Consider the following 23,953-nt stretch of genomic DNA (forward strand, 5'->3'; position numbering starts at 1 on the left):
AGTGTGAAGCCCTCCTCATCGCACCCCCTCTCGTCCTTGCCAGGTCGAGAAGACTCCACCTTACGGCTCTTCGTAGCCTTGCAGCGGCTCTCCTTAGTCTTGCGACTCTCCAGAGCCTTGCGGCTCACATTCTCCCCATTTGTTTTCGCCCGCGAGGGAGGTGCGGGGCGACCAGCAATAGTCGCGTAGTTTTGACTGGCACGAATGGGCCGGCTCGACCGTAGAAATACCACGTTCTCACAGAAAACCGGCGTTTAACAGCGCTTGCGCTGTGTTTCGCCGAGTGAGTGAGTTTACCGGAGGCCCAATTCCCTAACCCCTACCTACCGACCCGTTTGCTCCTTTGGCCCGTTCATAAAAAAAGAAGAAAAAATCAGTCCTCATAGCAAGTATAAGTATTTATTTCTAAAAATCATTCATAGGTACAAGCATACGATGATTACGTGTAATGTTCGGGAACTTAGGAGCCCTAGAACAATTTTTTTTATTAGTATCAAGCTAATTTTTTTGGGTAGCTTCATATTCATAAAACGAACAACATTTTTATTTGCAAAGTTTTTATTATTCGTACTAGGCAAAAAATCTCGAAAGTGGTAGCTAACAGAGATAGAAAGGATTTCATACTTTGATTTGATGGTTCTAAAATATGGATTGTTCTATTTGTAGGACAATGTTACTCTACATTATATAACTAACAGCTGTTGCCCGCGACTTCGTCCGCGTGGACTTCAGTTTATAGCACGCGATGTCAACAAATTACAAACTTGGTATCAAAAGCTTTTATAACAAAAACCGTGGTACCTCTTAAATCAAAACAGCTGTGCAGTGTATACATAATATTTCATTTTTTTTAATTGAACTTTATATTTTATATGCCAAATTTTAAAGCTTATTTAGGCCCATAATCCCGACCGGGACGAATTAACAAAAAAAAAAAAATTAGGCCCATAATTACACAACTTTACCCATAAACTATTTATATCATTGATAGGTTTAACTTTTAAGGTCACTGCATAGATAAAGTACTGAGTTATTTAATAACGTAAAAAAAGTAATAACAATCGAAAAAAACCGAAACTCGATTGTAAGATGATACCACCTTCGGAGAGCCATGCTTCGGCACGAATGGGCCGGCTCGACCGGATAAATACCACGTTCTCACAGAAAACCGGCGTGAAACAGCGCTTGCGCTGTGTTTCGCCGAGTGAGTGAGTTTACCGGAGGCCCAATTCCCTAACCCCTACCCTATTCCCTTCCCTACCCTCAACTATTCCCTTCCCTTCCCTACCCTCCCCTATTACCCTATTCCCTCTTAAAAGGTCGGCAACGCACTTGCAGCTCTTCTGATGCTGCAAGTGTCCATGGGCGACGGAAGTTGCTTTCCATCAGGTGACCCGTTTGCTCGTTTGCCCCCTTATTTCATAAAAAAAAAAGTCTGGGCAAGCGTCACCGCGATGTAGGAGATGCACGGCGCCATCTATTATGAATTTTTGGAACTAACTTAATTTGAACAAATTTTTTCCAGTGAAAAAGTAGCCTATGTCCTTTCTCAGGCTTTAGACTATCTGTATACAAAATTTCATTACAATCGGTTCGGTAGTTTTGGCGTGAAAGCGAGACAGACAGACAGACAGAGATACTTTCGCATTAATTTATAATATTAGTATAGATTAACCTAATCCCTAATCAGCAGATTTTTTTGTTGGTATGTTAATAGTTATATAATTTAAGACTTCGAATTAATGCCTTTAAAAAAAATCTATCTAACGCTATCTGACAATCTCTATATTAAAAACAAAATATGAGTGAACTGGGATTTAATGCCTCCCCTCTCACCCCGCACTTTTAGGTATGAAACGCGTACGTGTTTTTTTTGTCTTATCAAAATGAAGCTACGCACAAAAAATTTGCTTGATAGTAATAAAAAAAATATTCTAGGGCTCCCTGACTATAAGGTACTCCGGGAATATAATGGAGTGTTGCAGGAAGTTTGGAGTGCAGGGAAATATCATAATATGTTATTCTTCCGCCAGAACTCTCAAGACCTACCCTCAGAACTCAGCTTAGTGCTATTTGCTTATACATAGCAGTACAGACTATAGCACCACTTCACGACGACCTAGCATCCTAATGGAGTGACCACGGAGTGACATTATAATATTATGAAGAATATTAAAATATCACTCCCAATGTCACTTTATTATCGATTAGGTAATTTTAGCTGGATAGCCGCGCTGAGTCTATTGTTTCACGCCAGCGCTTCTAGAAAAAACGTGCTGGAGCCTGGAACTGGAAGGCTCTAGTGGCGTTTTGAAAATATAATAATTACACGAGAAAATAAAATTGAATGAGTATATTATTAGCCAAAGTGCGAATTTTAAAATGTATATTTCAAAATCTGAATTCGACTATTTTTGGATTCATTCATTCATTAAAAATTTTCGGATAGGTTAGGTTAGGTAAGTACGGTACCTATACTTACTTTCGAAAACGACATCTAGGAACAGACGACGAAGAAAAAAAGTCACTGTCATTTACATTTGCTGTCATTTGTCAATTTGTCAAGTGTCACTTGTACAAAGTGATTGCGATCGATTTTTCGCCTCAGAAATTCATTATTTCGTGACAAGAAAAGTGAGTATTTCAATAAATTATATAATTTAATCTTATATTTACCACAATTTCAAAACAGGAACTGTATTTTGTGTGTCGTTGAAAAATAATTTGAGTTTTTATTGTGTTATGTAAGAACGTCAATATTTCGTTCATTATCAGTTTTGGATAACTAAATGATTAATTTTTTGGTATATTACTCTGGTATAAAGTAAAACCTGAAACTTGTATGTATTATACCCTGTGTACCATATATTTCTTGTTTTATTTGTTTTAACAATAAAATAAAATTATAACCTCAATCTTAAAAAAAAGGTAGATAAGAATGCTCCTAATGCATTCCATAATAAATATTCGTCTTAAGATTTCAATTAATTTTATTAAATTAACACTACAATAATAATAATATAATAATAGTATCAATGGACGCTTCACACCACGTCAGTCTAGCCCCATGCTAAGTACCTGAAGTTACAGGTACCAGACAACGCAAATATATTTAATACTTTTATACTATACATATATTTAAGATTTTTATTATATACACATATTTAATACACATCCGTGACCTAGGAACTTTGAAAACTTTTTGTTGTGTTGCCACAGAGGTCATCTAAATGGTTCCATTTAGGTATGCGTTATAATATAATGTTTTGCGTTATATTATGCCTCTACATAATTTGTGCTCGTACTTACTATGTATAAAATTATTATTTTACTTTCCATTTATTGGAATAATTTTTCAGATGGCTGACAAGGCAGTAACGACCCTCCCAAAGCCTCAAATGCGGGGCTACCTTAATGCCGCCATCAAGAGGAACATCATAGGGGCTCTCACCTTAGCCGCTGTGAGCGGTTTCCTTTTCAAGACTCTGGTCGGTAATGAGCGCAAGAGGAAGTATGCTGAATTCTACAGGTGATTTACTATGTTATTTAATAGAGGTTCAAGAGTTTAGAGATTTACATGGAACTTGTTATACCTTCAAACTTAATAAACGTCAAAACATAAAGAGTAACAACAAACATTTTCTATTTCATGTTAACTAGCTGAAATTTATACAAAATGGCACTTCAAAATGTGGAAAATAATAACTAGTATCTAAGATGATATAGGTCTACCAGAATCTGAGTGCAAAAAGTGAGAAATTAAATTGACTCTAGAAATGCCGGGGTAATTGGAATAAAACATTTTGATCATTTTTTGCCTTATAGCGGCTTATTCTGTGTGTGAAACATGCAAATATAAAAATTTATCCAATGATCAAGGATAGCTTGGATAAAATGGAAAAAATATGGTTGTGATTCTGAATGAATGTGACAAATGTTATAAAGATTATATAGAAAATGTAGAGCATAGTATCCATTGCAACATCAAATATTTTTGGACTTATATCTCCAACAAGAAAAGTAATTCTACTCTTCCAGACTCTGTTTTCTATAAAAATGAAACGGATAATAACCCAGAAAAAATCTGTAATTTGTTTTCGACATTCTTTGAATCTGTATTTGAGCCTTCTTCAATCCCAGATGACTTCGACTTATCTGATAGTTCCTTTAGTTATAATGTATCATCTGATATATTTTGTGATATTAATGTTACAGAGCAACAAGTACTCTCTGCTCTTAAGTCACTTGATATAGCAAATTGTTCTGGTACAGATAATATTCCTCCGGTTTTCTTTATTGCTACTGCTCGTTCTATTAGTTTTCCATTATGTTTATTATTTAATAAATGCCTTCAAGAAGGAACATTTCCTAGTGTTTGGAAATGTGCTAGAATTGTGCCCGTACATAAGGGTAGATCCAAAAAAGATGTAGAAAACTATAGGCCAATATCCATTCTTTCTACTCTATCAAAGGTCTTCGAAAAACTAGTTCACAAAGGAATTTATCCTCATTTACATAAATTAATAATTCCCCAGCAACATGGCTTTGTAAAATCCCGATCTAACTCAACTAACTTACTCATTTATACTTCCTGTCTTTTTGATAATTTAGATTCTAATAAACAGACTGATAGTATCTACACAGACTTTCGTAAGGCCTTCGATAGAGTAGACCACAAAATTTTACTTGAAAAATTAGCTTCAAGCTTAGATGGTTCAAATCATATATTTCGAATCGAACGCAAACGGTAGCCATAAATGGTTTCAATTCTAGACTAGTAAATATAACATCTGGCGTGCCACAAGGCTCAATATTAGGACCACTCTTGTTTATCATTTTCATAAATGATATAGATGAATGTTTTAAAAATTGTGATTTTCTTCTGTTTGCTGATGACCTTAAAATATATCGTGAAATTATTACTGTTGATGATCATGTCAAAATTCAAAGCGATTTAGATAGTTATTCTAATAACTGCATATTAAATAAATTAGGTCTTAGCTTAAATAAATATAAGTCAATATCTTTCACAAAAAAAAGGTTATAAGTAATTATATTTATTCGCTTAGTGGTACTCCTCTTGAAAAAGTGGAAACCATTAAAGATCTTGGTGTTATGCTTGATACTAAACTCCATTTAGATACTCACATTCAAACTATCTTAGCGAAAGCCTATAGAATGTATGGCTTTGTTATGCGAGCTTCTACTGTTTTTCAAAAGCCGTCCACTTACTTATATATTTATAAATCACTTGTTAGAAGTTAATTGGAATATGCGGTATCAATTTGGAATCCTTTATACAACAAATACAATGACCAAGTTGAATCCGTTCAAAAAAAATTCCTTCGTTCTATGCAGTACAAATGTTTCAAAAATCGAATTCCCTACAACAATCTTCTGGACAAACATAAATTACTTGATCTAAAATCAAGACGTCTACAACTGGAAGCAATGATGCTTTACGACCTTTGTAATAATAAATACGATTGCAATTTCTTAATTAAGAAACTGTGCTACAGGGTACCTGTTAGATCGCATTCAAGAAAACAGTATAACTTTTTTGCTACTCCATTTAGCCGAACCAACGCAGGTATGCGATCCACCATTACTCGAATAGTTCGTAACTTTAATAATCATTTCAACGATATAGATATATTTGCTCTCAAACATGCCAAATATAAAAAATGTCTTATAGATAGACTTAAAAATTTACATATTATAAATAATTAAAACCTTGCATTCCTCTTCAATAAATAATTTACAAACATTACACTTACAATTATACAAAATTTAATTTTACTACTATTTTAACTATTATTAACAAACACACTTAACACACAATTGACACACAAATATACCCTTATATTAATTATATATATAATTTACTCTCTACTTCCTTAATCTCTTTTTTTCCTATACTAAATTATTCATCTGTGGTCACCGCTGTTGGTTCTACATTTAATAAATATTATAATTAAATATTATAATTGCATACTTTACTAATATTTATGTAAGACTGTTTAGAGACCCCAATATACGAAAATAAAATAAAATAAAATATTTTTTGAAAATCTGCCGTCAAAATTATGGTACACCTTTAATTAGTTATGTTGATTTTTTAGATTTTGCAGTTTCTGGGCATTCACATCTATTACTGATATTTAATATTGTTTATTGATCTACATAAAACAGTAAGTTAACAAAATCATTTTTTTGTTTGCAGGACATATGATGCTGAGAAGGAGTTTGAAGAGATGCGTGCGAAGGGACTTTTCCAATCCTGCTAATTTTTATTAGAACATTACTGTAGCCGTATTATTATTATTTAAAAATAAATGTGATACTAAAATTGCTTTTTGCTTCTATGTAAAATTAATTGAATCATATTTATTCAAACTGTCAATATAAAAAAAAAAAACAAATATTGTGATAATCATTTATTCAAGACATCAATTTATACATCAATTAATTCTGAATATATTTATAACAATTGATTACAATGTTGATCGCATCAACACATCGGTGACTGGAATTGGACTCAACGCATAAGACCTTCTCGAAATAGAGTTACAACTATACAAGACAAGGACCAGCCTGTTTACTTACTACTTAGAAACTACAATAAATTAAAAATGCGAAGAATTCGCTATAAATAGTTAAAAGACAAATAATATGTGTCCCAGTGGTGCGGCGGCGATCGTGTAACTTAGAACATACCGTACTGACCGTTAGCTCCACCGCACCAGACATCGGACAATCGGTGGCCTTACAGAGGCAAACGAAAATTTATTAAAATACTTAATCGCTCATATAATAAGTAATCTTGCCTGTATCTCGCAGTATCAATCGAGCGAATTGAAGATACTGCAGTTTCTTCCATATTGTACTAGACGTAGCAGAAGCTAGACGTGTCATTGAATGGATTTGTTCAGTCAAAGGGCTATGTTTGATCGAACGGCTATTTTACCAGTTGGCTGCGACATATCCATAATTATTGGATTACCTATATAATATATAGCTGCCAAGTACCACTGCACTCTTTGTTTGTCAATAAAAGGCCACCCAAAAGTAAACAATTATTATTCAAATTTGTATAATAATAATGTTCATCAAATGTATTATAAAATTGGTCTTCATATTATAAGCGTTCGGTTTCGGTCTCGCGAGGGCCCATCGTGAAACGATTTCGTCATCCATTTGGTGTTTGTCACCCATGGGTCATGGGTGACACCGAATCATATAAAACGGAGAAAAAACCCTCACTTTCACAGTGGATTACATAACATAAAATAAAATAACCCTGTTTTTAACACAATATAAACATAGAAAACATTGAGCTTGTGGGTGAGCGAGGCCACATAGCTGTTACGTTGCGGTGCGAAGCTGCAGCGTCGACTGACTCTGCAGTGAGACGCACATCGTCGTCGTCGTCATGAAACACCGCACTAGCGTCTAGGCCGCAGCGGCCAGGTCGCGGCGGCCATCGAGAGCCTGGTGCGGCCAGGTGCGCGATGGTCTATGGTTTCATACTAAGGTATCTATTTCGATGGCCGCTGCGGCCTAGCCGCTAGTGCGCTATTGCTCTATATTTTGAACAGACGACGGACAGGACATAAAATGAGAGGGTTAATACTCAATGTGATGTACTGCGCTCTCACCATTTTTATGGCGTTTCGTGTATAAAAATATTATGTAACGCATTGTATTCCACCCTAGTATAGTCTATACATCATATACTAAAGTGAAATACATTGCGTTACGTTGTTCCGAGCCGAAACGCACCGCAGTCCGCAAGAGCAGTGTGGCTTCGTTCTATTGATGACTCATGAGTCATGCACAGAGTCAGTAGAGATACAGACTAGGTTGAGGTAACTCTCAAGGATCTGACCCAGACAATTCGTAATCAATAACAAACACTGATAACTAAATTATTAACCAAAAATTCCATTTTGGACAGTGCTCGGACTACGAGAACAGAGAAACCATATCACACCAAAAGTAAAGTAATATTCCAAAATTTTTCCAATAAAGATGTTTCTCAATTTAATTTTTGTTACTGAAGTAATTGCTTTATGAATGTTTTTAAGCCAAAACCGCTCGTTCGTGGCAGAGATGTTAGCTCGACACCACCACCCAAACATTACGCACATGACATTGATCAACTCTTACGACTAGTTTATCGGGAAAGTCCTATATTACATTAACATTACAGATATAGAATTCACTACAATAATTAATAATAATTATCATTATAATGTAATTAATAAGCGTAATAGATCAATAGCATTATCTTTAGAATTTGTAATTAAAGTTTGATACTGGCACCGGATCGGGCGTTGGTCTAATAAACTCTGGTTTAATTAACTTGACAAAAATAAGCGCGAGTTTTGACACTACTCATCGCGAAAACGATTACATTAATCAGTTATTAATTATTATTATACTTATTATTGTTGGTCACAGGCGGTAGTCGGTACTGCTTCAATACCCTACTAAGTATTAAGTATCTATTAGGTACTGTAATTTCTCGTCGTCACAGCGAGTCGCGTCAAAACTTACGCTCCGATGATTTCCAGAAGACTTCATTAGAAAAAACAATTCGCTTAGCCGACTCGGTGCCCTCTTGTGACTTAACAGTCGGCAGTTCAGTGAACATATACACTTACCTATTCTATGCGCAGTTTGTGCGATGACAGAATGATATAGAAGCAATGGTTAAACGGTGTAATACTCTTCAAAATTGTCGTAAAGTCGAACTCCTACAAAATTTGTCTATGTTTAATTGCGCACATAGACATAGGTAAGTGGTTACTATAGCTCGGTCACAGAACACGTAGAACTCTAGCCACTGACCTATCTCTTTTATTATTCATACGCGAAAATATCGCTACCGTACTGGTCCTTCGGCACACCTGTGGGAGCGAGACAGCTAAATATTATAGTTGGCGAGTGAAAGAGACAAGAAGCAATATGGCCAATATGTCAATGGCCGGATTTTCACATAGTCGGTGAGCGAGCTACAATGAATAAATGACGGATTTGTACCTTCTAAGGCCTCACAAATTATACGTTACACTTCTAATTCTGAAAATTAGAAGACAACCAGTAAATTATTATAGGTACCTACCGGTCAGAAGCCATTCACATTTTATATTTGAACTAGTTAAGTTCGCAAAACGATTCCAATTTCAAAGCATGCCGTGTCGCACATACACAATCGCAGTAAACGAAAGCTTGCTCAGCTGACACCGGGACCGAACTGCGAATAATAAAGTGAATAGCCTCGTCACTACCGCTGTAATGTGCGTATAATAATGTCTTTTGGAGGTTTGATGATTCACGGCTGATGTTATATTACAAACACGATGGATAATGTATAAACGACTATACTTAAATAAAATACAATAAGAAAAATATAAACGCGGCGCGACGGTGGCGCCGCCGACTGAGGCCCGCTCGATGTGTCCCGCACATGTTCGCACGCGTGCGCTCAAAGTTATTTCGACATGACCTCTAAGTTTATTTTGATATAAGGATCACTTTTATAGACTCAGAGGTAAAATAACTTTGAACGCATTTTATAAGTAGATGTGAACCATTCTAATATACTTCGCGGTTACAGTAGGACAATGAAACCGTCGTTATTTTTAGAATGGTTGACGTCTTGTAATAGTATCTTTGTTCTTTATCCAGTTCGTTGTAGAGTCGCCGACATATCCATTTTGTCATTTGAACCTTATCGCCAAACGGTCGAAAAGTGATTTTATTTAGATTTGTCGGCGACCGTACTTATATGAAAAGCTTATTGCTAGTGGCGTATCGCACCTGATGACATAGCACTTTAACATCACTGTCCGTAGACACTATAAGTTTGGACTTTAGGATTTCCTTGATAAAGTTGGGCTTAACTAACCGGCCCTCCCTCGCGTGTCTAGCAGAATGCACTAGTGCGATGGTGGTGGTTAATTTATCAGTCAGTAAAATGTACGCTTCTCAATTATCTCATCTCTCTAAACTGCGAATTCGCATCGCATCGCAAATATCTGCGACAAAACTAATAATAAAAATGACATTACAATGCGAATTCGCACGAATTCGCAGTTATGTGTGGGAGCCCTTACTCGAAGTATAGGACGGGCGCGTAGAACAGCTAACTGACAATTAACAGTATGGCAGCGTTAGTTACGATTTTGGCAATTTGCCTAAGAAACTCTGATGATTCATCTCGTTTCATTGATGTGATTTTCGTGAATCATTTTACTGACTGGTGAACGATTGAATTTATTCGGTGCGCACGTCGATGGTCCGTCCCTCGAGTTCGGGCCGGCCGTAGGGCTGGTCGTCGTACTCGGCGTCGCGCGCGGCGGCGACGGCGTCTGTCGCGCCGCGCACGCACACGCACGCGACGCCGCTGTAGCCGGCCACCGCCAGCGCCACCACGGAGCCGCCCAGACACACCTCGCAGCACGCGATGCGCGCCGGCGGCGTGTACACCGCGATTAGGTTGCCTGCGGTATCATCATCATTAATTGTATATGTCACTTATCAGTTATCGTTAAGTACGCATCAAAGCATGGAATTTAGTATTTAGAAAAATATAAAGGGGCGCCAAAGGAACCTTTTTTCATCTCCTCGCTCGCTGCGTTTACTATTCAAAATTTCACCCAGGGCGTTTTAGTAAATTGATTGATAAATAAAGTAGTAATGTACTATCAGAGAAGTTGATTCCTATGCAAATCGGGAACCTAAGTAGTTTGGAGGCGTTACGTCAAACCCAGCTGACAGATCACAATTAACTACGACAGTATATATTAAGTCTATGCAATTAACCATAAACCTATAATGCTATATTAAGTCTATGCAATTAACATTGAATTGACATATTCGACCAAATAACGTTGGTCTGTCAATTGCATAGGAATCAACTTCCTCGATGGTACATACAAGAGCGCCACCTATCTAAAGACTAGAGGCGACATATTTTGAATGATGACACAGGTACATTCTACACTGGAGCCACCATTTCTTAGTCGCAGTGGAAATCTACATAAATATTATAGAAAAAATCCAGCAAATTCCATTGACTTCTTGAAATCGATGTCAACGATAATAATATTATATAGTCCCAAATCCCAATGAGGCCGCTCACCGGTGTGGAGGTCCCAGAGGCGGACGGAGGGGTCCCAGCCGGCGCGGTCGGCGGACAGCAGCACGCCGCCCTCGCGCGACAGCCGCAGCAGCGACGGCGCCGCCACGTGACCGCGCAGCGTCAGCCGGCAGTTGCCTATAGAGTGCAACAAACTAACGTCAAGTTTGTAATCTAAGCTGCTTAGATTTCACAAAAAGTAAGTCAGAAAGTGACACAACAAAATGTCCGTCATTGTTTTAACGTGTTTTGCCAATATTATATATATTATCATTTTATTTAAGTAGGTACAGTTTATGTAAGTATACAAATTATTTGAGCATATCTATTTTATCTAATTATTATGCATTTACTTATAAAGATTGTTATATATACTATTTTATTCTACTTAATTAGTTTGCACGCCAGTGTGCATCTGTCGAGCGAACGACAACAAGGCTCCACAGAACACCAGGGATCGCGGTGTAGGTACTATACCGCGATCATCACCTGAGTGGGGTCCTTTTCGGCAGCATTCGCATTACACTACATTGTGTTTTGTACCCAGATAGATAAAAATGTGTATTATAATGTCCGTCTGATTGTTTTTTTTTCTCTGTTTTTTGTTTTGCTATGTTCTGTTTTGTAATGTGGTGTAATGTGTTTACATGTTGAATAAATGTTTATTATTATTATTATTATTATTAAATGTTATAGCCGTGTGTTTGTGCTCTAGCGGTGTGTGTGTATTTAGTGTAGCAGCGTCACGGTGCGCAGCGGTGTGTGTATAAATCATTAGTACTCTACAGCGGTGTGTAAACGTGTATTTAGGTGCGCGCGCGCGTGTGTGTGTGTGTATTCAGTGTAGCGGTGTGGGTTGATGAGTCTGTGTAGCAGCGTGTATATGTAGAGTAGCGGTGTATGTGCATTTAGTGTAGCGGTGTGCGCGCGCGTATGTGCGTGTACCTGTGACGAGGTCCCACACGAGGACGCGGGCGTCGGCGAGCGCGGACAGCACGCAGCCGCCGGCGGAGGAGATAGCGAGCGCGACGGTGTCGACGCCGGGCTTCCACTTCTTGAACAGCGTGCCCGAGGCCAGGTCGTACACCACGATGAAGTTGGGGCTCGGCTCGTCCAGCTCGCGGGACACCACGCAGTAGTACGAGCCTGAGGACAATATGTCCTTGGAATACTCTTTGGAAAAGTATTAGTGCTCACAATGGCGGTGTATGAAGCTTCCTATTCAAATTCAAACTTATGTTTAAACTTTCACATGCTGATACCGCAACTATGTTACTTGGTACATAATCTATGTCAAATCAACGTTAGTTTTGATTTGTCGGTTGGACATAACCCGATAAAAGTCCGTAGGTCCGCCAACTGCCTATGAATCAATTTTTCTGGTAGTACTATCAGAGAAGTTTTAATGCGTTGACCAGGGTGTAATAAATTATTAGTAAAAAGTCTATATTACATCTTTTATTGTATTCAACACATATAAAAATAATCACTCTTAAATCTTAATTAAGTACGGATTTTACTATTAACAAAATAAAAGAACTACGAACTAGTCGAGCCGGAAGCGCGCGGGAATCTGGCGGGTGCGTCTCGGACGCGTCGCCTGTTGGGGCACGCTTGGGCTTTCCAAAATTCCCGGAATGTGCGAGTGAGAGGGCACGCCATGTGTTACCCTTGTTACAAAGTTGATTTCTAGGCAGATGGTGGACCTAAGTAATTTGGTCGCGTTACGTCAAACCCGTCCGACCGATCACAGCTAACATTGAATTGACATAAGTCGACCACATGACGTAGGTCCGTCAACTGTATAGGAATCAATTTCCTCGATGGTACATACAATCAATAACACTTGCAGTCAAGCTAAATTAACAATAATTATTCCATTACACTATATTATTATGAAGACTGCGCCGTTTTTCATATTAACAGCACATGATGTAAAATGTAAATATATTAATCACAAAAAATGTCACGACCACATTGTCTCTTTCACACCCTATTCCTATTTCCTTAACCAGACAGATAGTACTTTGATACTTCAAAGAAAAACATAACAACACTACAAACCAAAGCATTTATCACTCACCCTCGTATGTGATGGCGGCCTTGCTGGTGAGGAAGTCGTGGTGCGAGATGCGCAGGTCATAGAGCAGCTTGCGCGACGTCAGTGACCACACCAGCAGCGGGAACGGCTTCTGCGTCTCGTCGCCGCACACCAGGATCCTAAAACAGGACGTCCCGCTCTTACTCGCATGACACTCGATTGTGGGAATGAGAACGGTGATTCTGCTCGCTCTTAAGTGTGTAAAGTTCTGTTTTTATTTTTGGAATAAAATGGTGGTCCGTCTAAATGTGCAAGTTAAGATGAACATTGTACTTAAAGACGTATTTATTGGGAGCACGCGTTTGGATATTTTGGAATAGGATGGTGGTCGGTCTAAATGTGCAAGTTACAATAAGAACACTGTGTTCGAAGTATTGGGAGTAAAAATGTTTACCTGCCATCGCCGGAAACCAGCAGCGAGTTTAAAAATCTATCTTCCCCAGCTTTGAATGTGGTCACGCAATCCCCTGAAAAATAAGACACAACATTTACGTGGGATGACACTTCTAAACATGAGCTGGATAATAGAGCTTAGATCTTTTGGACAATGCTAGGAAACTCATAAAATGAGTAAGATTTTAGTCAGGAACTTTTAAAAGAGTCACACACACACTCAGCCCGACACAGCTCAGTCGAAAATATCTAGCTTGGAATTATTTCCATTAATTTCCACGATAAGATTGTAGTGACGTAGCAATCCTTAGCTTATATAGAAGGCCGTTCTTGGTTAATACCTATATTATATAATATATCCCTGTCTGCCTATTCTATAAGGGGACGTTTACATTCAGCCACTGCGGCTGCTACTCGCGCTGCTGGCAATATTGCCTTGAATACTTCTGCGACCGTAACGACGCGAGCGAGTGCTTAGCATAAAGTTATATAGCATATACGTACAATATGTCGTAACCCTTTGACTGAACAACGCCATTCAATCACACGTCTAGCTTTTATATTGAATATTTTAGTCGCTCAAAACGTTCAACACTACAGCTGATTCAAAAGCCGCCGTCTAATTGAAGTAGTTCAGCGCGCACCGCTGCGGCGCTAGCTGCGTTTTATTTACAACTGCCTATGAATCAAGTGTTTGTGGTTGTTTTTCGGAAAGAAAGTAGTTAATAAAAATTAGAAGTGTTATTAAAGAGACAAAAATTGTGGAGGCACATACGAGTGAATCAAAATTTCATCAAATATTCGAGGAGAAATTACGGGATTTTGAAATTTATGGACGCAGCCCCCTCGAAAGGGGGGTTCGAGGGGCACAGCCCCCCGTCAAAACAAAATCAAACACAATCCAGAAAGTCCAAAAGTTGGTTAGGTTAGGTTAGAACTTAGACCACAACACAGAGGGAGCCGAGCGAGCGCAGCGAGCGTGCTGCGGCAGCAGCCGGCGACCGTCGCCAAATAAAAGGGGGGCTCGGGGGGCGCAGCCCCCCGCCAAAACAAAAACAAACACAATCCAGAAAGTCCAAAAGTAGGTTAATAGGTTAGAACTGTGACTGTGTGTCACAAAACACGCCATTAAACCAGTAGGCTAAGCGTCGTCTAGCGTTCAACACTAGAACGTTGTAGTCAACAAGTCGGCTAAACGACGTATAGCCGTGTGATTGAATGGCGTTGTTCAGTCAAACGGCTAGCTGTTTGATGGAACGGCTATTTAAACCAGTCGGCTGCGACATATACACTTACACAAGCATGATTGAACATGATTTCTATGAGATTAAATTGTCAACGTGCGGCACGTACCGACTGGACGTCAAAAAAAGAGTGCTGCTGTCATGTATCACACGTCTCTTTTTACGCAGTGTTACTGTCTGATAGTGACATCTCGTTTGCTCAGGCCTTGGTTTCTCTATTCCGCTAGGTATATTAACTTTATGGTATTCACTCTCAGCCTTCCAGTCACTTGCCGCGTCGGCCAGCGGCAGCGACATGACGAGTGGCAGCGCGAGTGACTGTGTACCATAAAATAAATTGATTCCTAGGCTGGCTTATATCAATTCAATGTTCGCTGTGACCGGTCGGATGGGTTTGACTTAACGCGACCAAATTACTTAATTCCGCCATCTGCCTAGGAATCAACTTCCCTGGTAGTACATTCTAGCACTTCCCACTTTCCTGCTCATTTTCTGCTTACTTCCCTGCCCAATAGGCAATAGGGCCAAAGGGGACCAAATAAAAAAACCTTTTTATTTGGTCTGGGGGCTGAATATAAACGCATAAGAATATAGAGCTCACCAGTGTCGATGTTCATGAGGTTGACGTACATGCGGTTCCGGGAGAGCGCCACGAGGTGCGAGCGGTCGTGCAGCCCGTAGTACGGCATCTTCTGGTTCATCACGCCCTTCAGCGCCACCAGGAACTTGCCCTGGGGATGTTCGTGGTGTAGCCAAAATATCGATAGAATAATTTTCTGAAAGTGGAAAGCCCAGCTCTTTCCTCTCTCCCTGGACGGTGGATGACGATCATTGCAAAATTCTGTAGCGTGTATTATCGGAGAAATTGATTCATAGGCAGATCACAGACCTACGTAAGTTGATCGCGTCATATTGTATTGGTATAATCGGTCCAGATAACGTAGGTCCGTCAACTGCATATGCATCAATTTCTTCCATGGTACAAGTAACGACGATCATGGGCATTCATAGATGAAAATGTCTCGTTTTAATCGTTTTTATTGGCCATTCGAATTTCGATTTTATTATGGGCTTCAGCTATGGGGGTTTAAATTCCTCTCCGTAGCACTGCTGGAAGAAATTTCTATGAGAGATAACCAGTAGGTACCAGTTGTGTCATCTTTCTATGTATAATTTCATATCCTTAAATAATTTTTATGTGTAACAAATAGTTAACTAAATAAATTAAATTATCTTAAGCCCGACGGACCGCATCTTGCAGTCGAAACCGAACCGAACCGACAGTTTTCATACTAATTTCATATCTGCAATACACGGCCCGCTCGAACAGTTTTTGAGCGGTCGGCGCATATTTCGACGCAATCGCTCTAGACTCTAGAGCAGTCGGCCCGACTGCAACTTGCGGTCCGTCTGTGGCCAGTCTAACCTTACCTCATTGAGGTCATAAACTCTGAGCTCGCGGCGGCAGAGCACCACGCACTTGTACTCGTCGATGGGCACCAGGTTGATGGGGTGCGGCACTCCCACTATCTTCCGCATCAGCTTACACCTGACACGAGGAGGAAGGTGGTTTGTTGTTAAATTGTTATAGCTAGAACCTTCACATACCATAAACAATTATATTGGAGAGATCGCGTGTGAATGAATAAGAAATACTTAAAGGCAGCCTTGTGGCGTACCTGCTAACGTCCCACACGCAGATCTCCTCGCGCTCGGTGGATACGGTAGCGACGAACTTGCCGCGCGCGTCCAGCCGCACCACCAGGTCGAACGGCGTCTCGAAGCCATCGTCACTCGACACCTCCCTCCTCTCGCAGACCTTCCAGAAGTCCTCGTTCATGGGGTACAGCGTCGGCACTGGCGGCTCCGAGATCTCCTTTCTCCAGCTCTCGACTATCTCCGTCTGGACCTGGGCCAGAGATGCAAACATCTTAGTGAATTTTTTTTAATTGAGCATTAAAATTATAAACACAGAAATGATACTCAGCTGAAAAACATGGTTTCACATTAGATTTTATTAGGTTTCCTACTATACGTAATCCTATTTTCCATTTATCGACATCTAGACGACCGCTATTATCAGAAGTAGTGATGATATTCGTATATTATAATGAGTAATGGAATGTACCTCGTTAGATATAAAAATAATGATTAATGAAAATTTGGTACATTACTCGTTAACATTAAAAATTATAATGTACGTTTTTAAAATACTAATTAAAATAAAAAAATAAGTAATTTGTAAATATTCATTACAAATAATGATTTTTTTTTATTTCCATTAAAAAACAGAATGAATAATGAAAAACAATGAATAATGGAAACCGATTCCATTACTGAATAATGTAAATTTTTCATTACAAAAAAAATAATGAGAATTTGAGAATTTAGGTTTTCTTCCATTAAAAAATAATGAGTAATGGAAAGTGATTACATTACTCATTATTAAAATAATGAGTAATGAAACGCCAATGCATTAATTAGAGTAATGCGTTATTTGCAAGTCTGACCTGGACGCCGTCGCGGGCTCGCTTCTCCATGGCCAGGCGCAGGATGCCGTACAGCTGCCTGTGGTCGTAGTCCAGAGCATAAGAGTGCTCCTCGAACACCTCCTTGAGGATCTGCAGGTGCTCGGGCAGCGGGTCTATATGGACTAGGGCGATATCCTCCAGAAAATGTCCGCAGTCGGTGGCGGCGAGCTTGTCGTGGATCCAGTCGAGCCGCGTGAAGTACGGCTTGTTCGCGAACGCCTCGGGATCTTCCCTCAGCAGATGGTAGTGCTGGAACGGGAGCTCGTCGAACTTTCTAGTGTTGTACCTGTAGTTACATGTTGCTTTAGAATTTGACACAAAAGATACAATCTCAGGTCTCAGGAACAAAAGTTGAAAGTTTGTATTTTATTACAAGTGCACCAGTCGAACTTACCAGTCTTCGGAGAATTTGTTTTCTTGTGATATTAATCTACCAGCCATTTTTGGGTCGTTCTCCTCGAACCATTCACCCTGAAACGATTAGACATATCTAATGTTAACAGTTACAACCTTTTTTATAATAGGAAAATTTTTCTTTGACTTCCTAATGAAAGTACATATTTTCAGTACCTCAAAGCGAAGATTTATACACAGACGAAGATTATAGGCTCCCACTCAAAACTGCGAATTCGCATCGCAATGTCATTTTTAGTATGAGTCGTCCCAGATATCTGCGATGCGATGCGAGTTCGCAGTTACGTGTGGGAGCCCTTTAAGTTACAACTTACAGTAAGGGCCTGTCCACATCTCCACGTCACGACATCGTCAACGTGGAACGGTGCGGTAACGTGGCACGGTACGTTGACGAGACGTGTAAATTTACGTCCAATTTACGTCCGCTGCGTGGAGATGTGGACAGCGTGTGTGGATGTGGATTGTGGACATAGTATAGTAGTTATATTTTTTTGTACCTCAAAGTACGCGACCAGCGCCTCCCTAGCCTGAGTCATCTGCGCCTGGTACCGGTCAGCGGCGGCGGCGGCGAGCGCGGCGTCCCGCCAGCGCGCCGCCCCCCGCGCGTCCCACCGCAGCCACGCCGACGCCAGCGCCGCCAGCTGCGCCCACGCCAGCGCGCCCGGCGCCCAGCACACTGTGGACAATAATGTTATAAGTTTTCCCCCCTAACTCCCAAGATTAGATACTATTTTAATAGACCAAAAATTCCATTATCAGTTTATGAGGTCCGTAGCAGCGTAACAGCCACAAAACACAGCCCAGGAAGTGAGCGAGTAAAATCCATTAAATAGAGCTAACAACCAAACTTGGTTATTGAGTGCATAATGTCACTCTCGCGACAAAGACGTATCTAATCGTACATCTCAATTCTCAAGACTAAATGCAACAGAATGTGTAATTATTTAATTAACGACATCTTAGTAAGTACTCACAGTAGGTCTCCTCGCTGCGGAACAGCGGGTCGTGAGCTAGCAGATCCAACATTTCGGTGTCATCTAACCCCCGTCGCGCGGCCGTGAGCAGCGCCAGCGCCGCCGCCGCGCGCTCCGCCCCCAGCGCCGCCTCCAGCGCGCGCAGGATCGCCTCCAGCCGCCCCTCCAGCTCGCCGCCCGCCGCCGGCTCGGGTGGGCTGTCACCGAACGTCTCCGCCGATACCGAGTGCTGCCACGCCAGGATCTATGAGGAGGATGTGAAGTTTGAAGAAGTGTTGGTGAATTTCGAAGATATGAAATACTTTCTTGATGCCTGTGTCAGAGCTAAATCATTTCAAGTATAACTGAAACATTTTAAACTATACCGTCTGTCGAAATTTAATTGTAGGACTTTATGGTTAAGAGAAAAGTAGGGATCTAAATAGTTTTGTCTGCTGTCAGTTTCTTGACTGAAAAATTGTAGCATACTCGTGCTGATACGTCATTACGATACGATACGATGGTTATTATCTTTCCACTCGTCCGGATATAAAACATGTAGGGCCATGTTTACCTTGGCGTAGAGCGGTAGCGTGCAGTTGGCGAGCGCGTCCGCAGCGGCGGGCGGCGGCGGCGAGCGGCTGTGGGCGGCGGCGCACGCGGCGAGCACGGCACGCGCCTCGTCCGCGCCCACCGCCGGCGCGCGCACCACACGCGGACCTTCCTCCGACGACAGCACCGCCATTATCGCCGAGGATGACGGCTCGTCCTTCTCTAGAAGTTTCCATACGATATGTCAGTCCTTAGTTTTATAATAAAATACATAAATGTGGATATGTATTGTAAGGCCTGCCAGTTGAAGTAGGAAATAAAAAGAATTAATATTGCTAGTCCAGCATAGCACATCATTTTCGTATTGTATACGATAGAAAATGCGTCCAATAATGAAAAAAAGAGCGTGTGTATAGGTACACGTGTGACACTTTTGTTCAAAATCATGATGGCGTCGTCACTCGTCGCGACTCAGTATTATTTCGATCCCATTTTTCATGACGCAACCTTGAAATTATACATTAAACGCGTCCAAAGAAGTATTAATTTAAAAACAGTTACTTATTAACATTAAGGCCGGTATAAATAGTCAGTACTCAAGATGCATCTCGGTCTCAAGACACGGTTCAGGCTCTGTGATTGGTTGGCTGTCAAAATTTGAACCAATTACAGGGCCGAACCGCGTCTTGAGACCGGGTCGCATCTTAAGTACTGAATATTTATACCGGCCTTAGTATGGTACCTTCAGTGACAGTAACGATCATCTTGACGCCCTCAGGGAGTCGCGAGGGCAGCCAGCGCGCACCGCGCAGCGCGTCCGCGCCCGCCACGCACAGCAGCACCGGCCGCGTGCGACCGACAGCAGACAGCAGCCGCGCCAGCGTCGCCGACAGCGCCGTCGCCTCCTAGAGACAATGGCGTATTTTAACATTAAACAACATATTTCGCATTATTTTTCTGCACAATATGGAGTGCATTTTTTGCCCTTTATAGTTAATAATAATATTTTTTCTTCTTTGGCCTTAGATTCGTGAATGCAGAAACGAAACAATTTGCGCCAGCTATAAAATAAGGATTTTTAGGTTGTGCATCTGACGAGATGGCAAAGCGTTTACAGTCTCAATATTCTTTCTAAGTGTAAGTAGAAACTCATCAAAAGTACACAAAAGTAGACATGAAAGACGCTATATCTTTTATATAAATTATACTAGCTGTTTGACCGAGCTTTGCTCGTTATCTGATGAAAATGACATTTTCTAGAAATGATTCCTAGCTAGATCGATTTATCGCCCCCGAAACCCCCTATATACTAAATTTCATGAAAATCGTTGGAGCCGATTCCGAGATTCCAATTATATATATACAAGAATTGCTCGTTTAAAGATATAAGATTATTAATTAATGATTCTTACATTTCTCCCCCTGTAGACGGTGCCGGTGTGCAACACGTGCAGCTGGTCCACGATGGACTTCAGCAGCTGGTGCGAGCTCGACGACTGCGACGTCAGACCCACGAACCTGCGCATTAATACTGGGACGTTACTTCGTAGGTCGTAGATCAACACAGTCTTAGATCTAAACATAGACCGTACTGGGCCGCAGCGTCCAAAGGGGGACAATTTCGTACGTACATGGGGCAGCGGAAAGAAACTGGCCTACACTTATAAAAAATTTAGATCCGGCACTGGACCAACGTAATCAAAAGTTTAGTTTACAAATTGAGAGTTATAAAATGAACTGATATTAAGTAAGACTTTTAATAACTCCGTAGTCCAGAGAGAACTTGAGTCTCGATTTCAATGGTCGTGGGTTTGAACTTTGATACCCACATTGGAACAACAAAAAACTTTGTTTTGAAGTTTGGTTAAGAGCTGGCATTTAATTGTATACGCCTCTACAAAAAAATGAACCATGCATCGGATATGCCAGGATAAATAAGTGTGTTCCTGCGCCTAATTTCATCAGTTTGGGTTAAAATAACTTCTATTACTCGACGAAATCGGCTACCAACACCGAAGGCATACAGAAAGGCACTTAGTGCTAGTTTAGACAAAGCGGGAACCGCGCGTTTCCCGTGTTGATCCCGAGCGGTTAAGTGTAAACGTTGTAATACAAGGCCTTTGCAATAAGCTGCGAGCGGTTAAAAGTATTTACAAACTACTTTTAACCGCTCAATCATACAATTATTAGCCTCACAATCTTGCAACGCGCTATGCAAGTATCGGAGAACGGCAAGATATTATATACAACGTCTGAAATGATGTCAGCGGGCTTCGGCCTCACCGAGCATGCTATCTCGCTCGGTCGGAAGGTCTTCCTTTGCGGCCGCCATTAACATCGTAAAGACTGGATCTGTGATGTACCTGAGCACGAGCACCAGATCTGGCAGCAGCGTGGAGGAGAGTGCGGCGGCGCGCGCCAGCAGCGTGGCCTTGCCGCACCCCGCGCCGCCCAGCAGCGCCAGCGGCACGCTGCTGTCGCTGCGGATGTACCTGCGGACAATAGATCCATAGCATATTCTAGATTCTAGAACGAAACAAAAGAACACGCATGCATGAAAATTTTATTCGGCATCAACAAATGAACACGACAGAACGTTTTTTAAAATTGAGGTACTCGAAGAATATTATGAAACGTATCTATTGGTGTAATCTAAAACATTTTTATCGACAGAACACTTAAATATTATTACATTGGCTGCTCGACGGCTTCGAGTTCAATCAAGTTGTGAATGGTTGTAACTTGTAAGTATAATTTAAATGAGGTGATTATAAAACTGTAGGTACTCACGTTTTCAGTTCGTTGAGCGTGATCTCCCGGTTGGAGGTGCACTGCGTCACTTTCTCGCAGAATAGCAGGTGCTCGTTGATCTCGTCGAACAGACTGAAACGTAATTTTTTTATTTGAAATATAAATTAGATATATATTTTTATTTGAAATATAAAGTACAGCTTAGCGTAGAAGCAGTCGCTGCTTATGACTTGAACAGGCCTTGAATAGTTAATCACGCGTGCGTATTTAAAACCAGCTACAATGGTTAACACGACTTAATATGCCCTATTTCACAAAGATAAAGATAATTTTTTCGTAGGAATAGACTATGCCGCACCTAGTAGGTATGCCGCAGTGTCCGGCGGGCGCGTCGGCGTCTGCTGCGAGCGCGTCGAACAGCGCGTCGAACCGGTCCGCCATGGCGGCGCGCACGCTCGCGGCGTACTCGTCGTCGTTCTCACTCTGCGACGCGCGGCCGCGCACGCTCGCACGGATTATGTTGCGCTCGCTCAGGTGGATCTGAACAATTATTAGATTCTCAAATTGTTAATATTTTACGATTTGTAGATTTTAAATGGTTTATGGGTGTTATTCGTGTCAATAGGGGTCAGGGAGGCGGAATTTACAGTTTACTTCATCCCAAATTACTCCAATTAAATCAACAACAACAATATTTTTTTCCATAAAAAAGTTCCTGTTAAAGTCGAATTAAGGTATAACGATACTTAAGTTTGTGTTAATATCAAGAAAGTTCCTAGGACACCGTAAAAAATTTATAAGCAAAATTAAGGCGACCGCTACGACTACAAAAGATAATGAAATATTCTGGACCGTATGCGTGTGCACCTTACCATGGAGATGCAAAGTTTCTTCGTATACTTTAACGAGCGCCTTTATTACCTTGAGGTCCCTCTGCAGGTTGGCTAGTCGGCGCTGCAGCTCGCGATGGTGGTCGGCGGCGGCGGCGTCGGCGGGAGCGGGCTCGGGCGCTCCGCCCCGGCTCACCCACACGCAGCGCCGCGCCGCCTCCGAGCTCATCAGTACCGTGTGCTGCACCTCCTGCGAGATAACACAACTTACTGATTGAGACGACAGTATAGAAAATCGGTGAGTAGCAATCGATGGTTATTGTACAACGAATTTTCTTCTTTTTTTTAATAGGCTCGTCTGAGTGAGTCGCCAATGTCAGAGTGTCTTAACCAATTTTTTTTCTGAATTTTATAATAACCAATGTGTTTCAATCACAAGGCACAAGCACTTGTTGTTTCAAAATGACAAGGAGTGCTTAGAACCAATTGAGGGTGGTCGAGATTAAGCCTTAACCTAACCTAACGAGTAGAGTGACGACACCATTAGGTTTATGGACGACACTGTTCTCGGCCAATCAAATTGTCTGTTTGCACCATAGACTTATAATATTATACTGTCGTACTGCATTATAAGTTTATGGTTTGCACCGTCGCGTCATTGTCTCGCTACTCTACTCAGTAGATGTAACAATGGGCCTTAGAATCTATTGGCAAAAATTCGCAAAGGATATGTGTACCAATTATGTTACTCGTTCCCTACTCACTGCTGCACTCTGTGAATATTATATAGGGCATCGTATTGGTTGTCTACTATTTAGACGCTTTATGAATTTTATTTAATATATTGTAGTTTTAAAAAAGTACCAACCTGCTCCAGTACAGTAGTGAGGTAGGCGTCGCAGGCCTCTTGCGGCAGCGTGCGTACTAGCACGGCGAGCGCGCGCGCCATCTCGCGCCGCCAGCGAGCGGGCGCGCCGCGCACCAGGCGCACGCACGGCGGCGTCGTGCTGTCGTCCGCTGCGTACCTATGCAGCAAGC

The 23,953-nt window shown here is 41.0% G+C and overlaps 2 protein-coding genes and 1 long non-coding RNA gene across 6 annotated transcripts in view; 2 read left to right on the plus strand and 1 right to left on the minus strand.

The window, feature by feature from the left end:
• The first annotated feature begins 2,537 nt into the window (after positions 1–2,537).
• On the plus strand, positions 2,538–6,352 carry LOC121730256 (cytochrome c oxidase subunit 6C-like). The gene is made up of 3 exons (XM_042119230.1): positions 2,538–2,634; positions 3,360–3,529; positions 6,224–6,352. Exons 2-3 carry the CDS (start codon positions 3,360–3,362, stop codon positions 6,285–6,287), a joined length of 234 nt encoding a protein of 77 aa, XP_041975164.1. The 5' UTR covers positions 2,538–2,634; the 3' UTR covers positions 6,288–6,352.
• A 2,428-nt stretch (positions 6,353–8,780) lies between these two features.
• On the plus strand, positions 8,781–18,649 carry LOC121730289. The gene is made up of 3 exons (XR_006036089.1): positions 8,781–9,069; positions 13,445–13,447; positions 18,638–18,649. It is a non-coding gene; the product is annotated as an uncharacterized LOC121730289 (long non-coding RNA).
• LOC121729961 (NACHT domain- and WD repeat-containing protein 1) overlaps positions 10,167–23,953 on the minus strand; it is a 32,539-nt gene continuing 18,752 nt past the window's right edge. For all 4 annotated transcript variants that reach the window (XM_042118755.1, XM_042118745.1, XM_042118736.1 and 1 more), the window contains 20 exons: positions 23,784–23,940; positions 23,007–23,165; positions 22,444–22,625; positions 22,125–22,217; positions 21,698–21,826; positions 20,747–20,852; positions 20,077–20,239; positions 19,357–19,556; positions 18,804–19,047; positions 18,327–18,505; positions 17,810–17,886; positions 17,395–17,701; positions 16,564–16,793; positions 16,316–16,433; positions 15,486–15,615; positions 13,642–13,714; positions 13,230–13,366; positions 12,092–12,292; positions 11,150–11,284; positions 10,167–10,508 (listed from right to left, as the gene is read on the minus strand). In XM_042118755.1, the coding sequence (XP_041974689.1) occupies positions 10,282–10,508; positions 11,150–11,284; positions 12,092–12,292; positions 13,230–13,366; positions 13,642–13,714; positions 15,486–15,615; positions 16,316–16,433; positions 16,564–16,793; positions 17,395–17,701; positions 17,810–17,886; positions 18,327–18,505; positions 18,804–19,047; positions 19,357–19,556; positions 20,077–20,239; positions 20,747–20,852; positions 21,698–21,826; positions 22,125–22,217; positions 22,444–22,625; positions 23,007–23,165; positions 23,784–23,940 (3,247 nt within the window). In that variant the 3' untranslated portion in view covers positions 10,167–10,281. The remainder of the gene's footprint in view (positions 10,509–11,149; positions 11,285–12,091; positions 12,293–13,229; positions 13,367–13,641; positions 13,715–15,485; positions 15,616–16,315; positions 16,434–16,563; positions 16,794–17,394; positions 17,702–17,809; positions 17,887–18,326; positions 18,506–18,803; positions 19,048–19,356; positions 19,557–20,076; positions 20,240–20,746; positions 20,853–21,697; positions 21,827–22,124; positions 22,218–22,443; positions 22,626–23,006; positions 23,166–23,783; positions 23,941–23,953) is intronic.

Source organism: Aricia agestis, chromosome 1 (assembly GCF_905147365.1).
Source record: "Aricia agestis chromosome 1, ilAriAges1.1, whole genome shotgun sequence".
NCBI lineage: Eukaryota > Metazoa > Arthropoda > Insecta > Lepidoptera > Lycaenidae > Aricia > Aricia agestis.

Coding starts and splice junctions, on each gene's coding strand:
- LOC121730256 (XM_042119230.1), top strand. CDS start 3,360: ATGGCTGACAAGGCAGTAACGACCCTCCCAAAGCCTCAAATGCGGGGC. Junction 3,530..6,223: donor AAGTATGCTGAATTCTACAG/GTGATTTACTAT, acceptor TTTTGTTTGCAG/GACATATGATGCTGAGAAGG.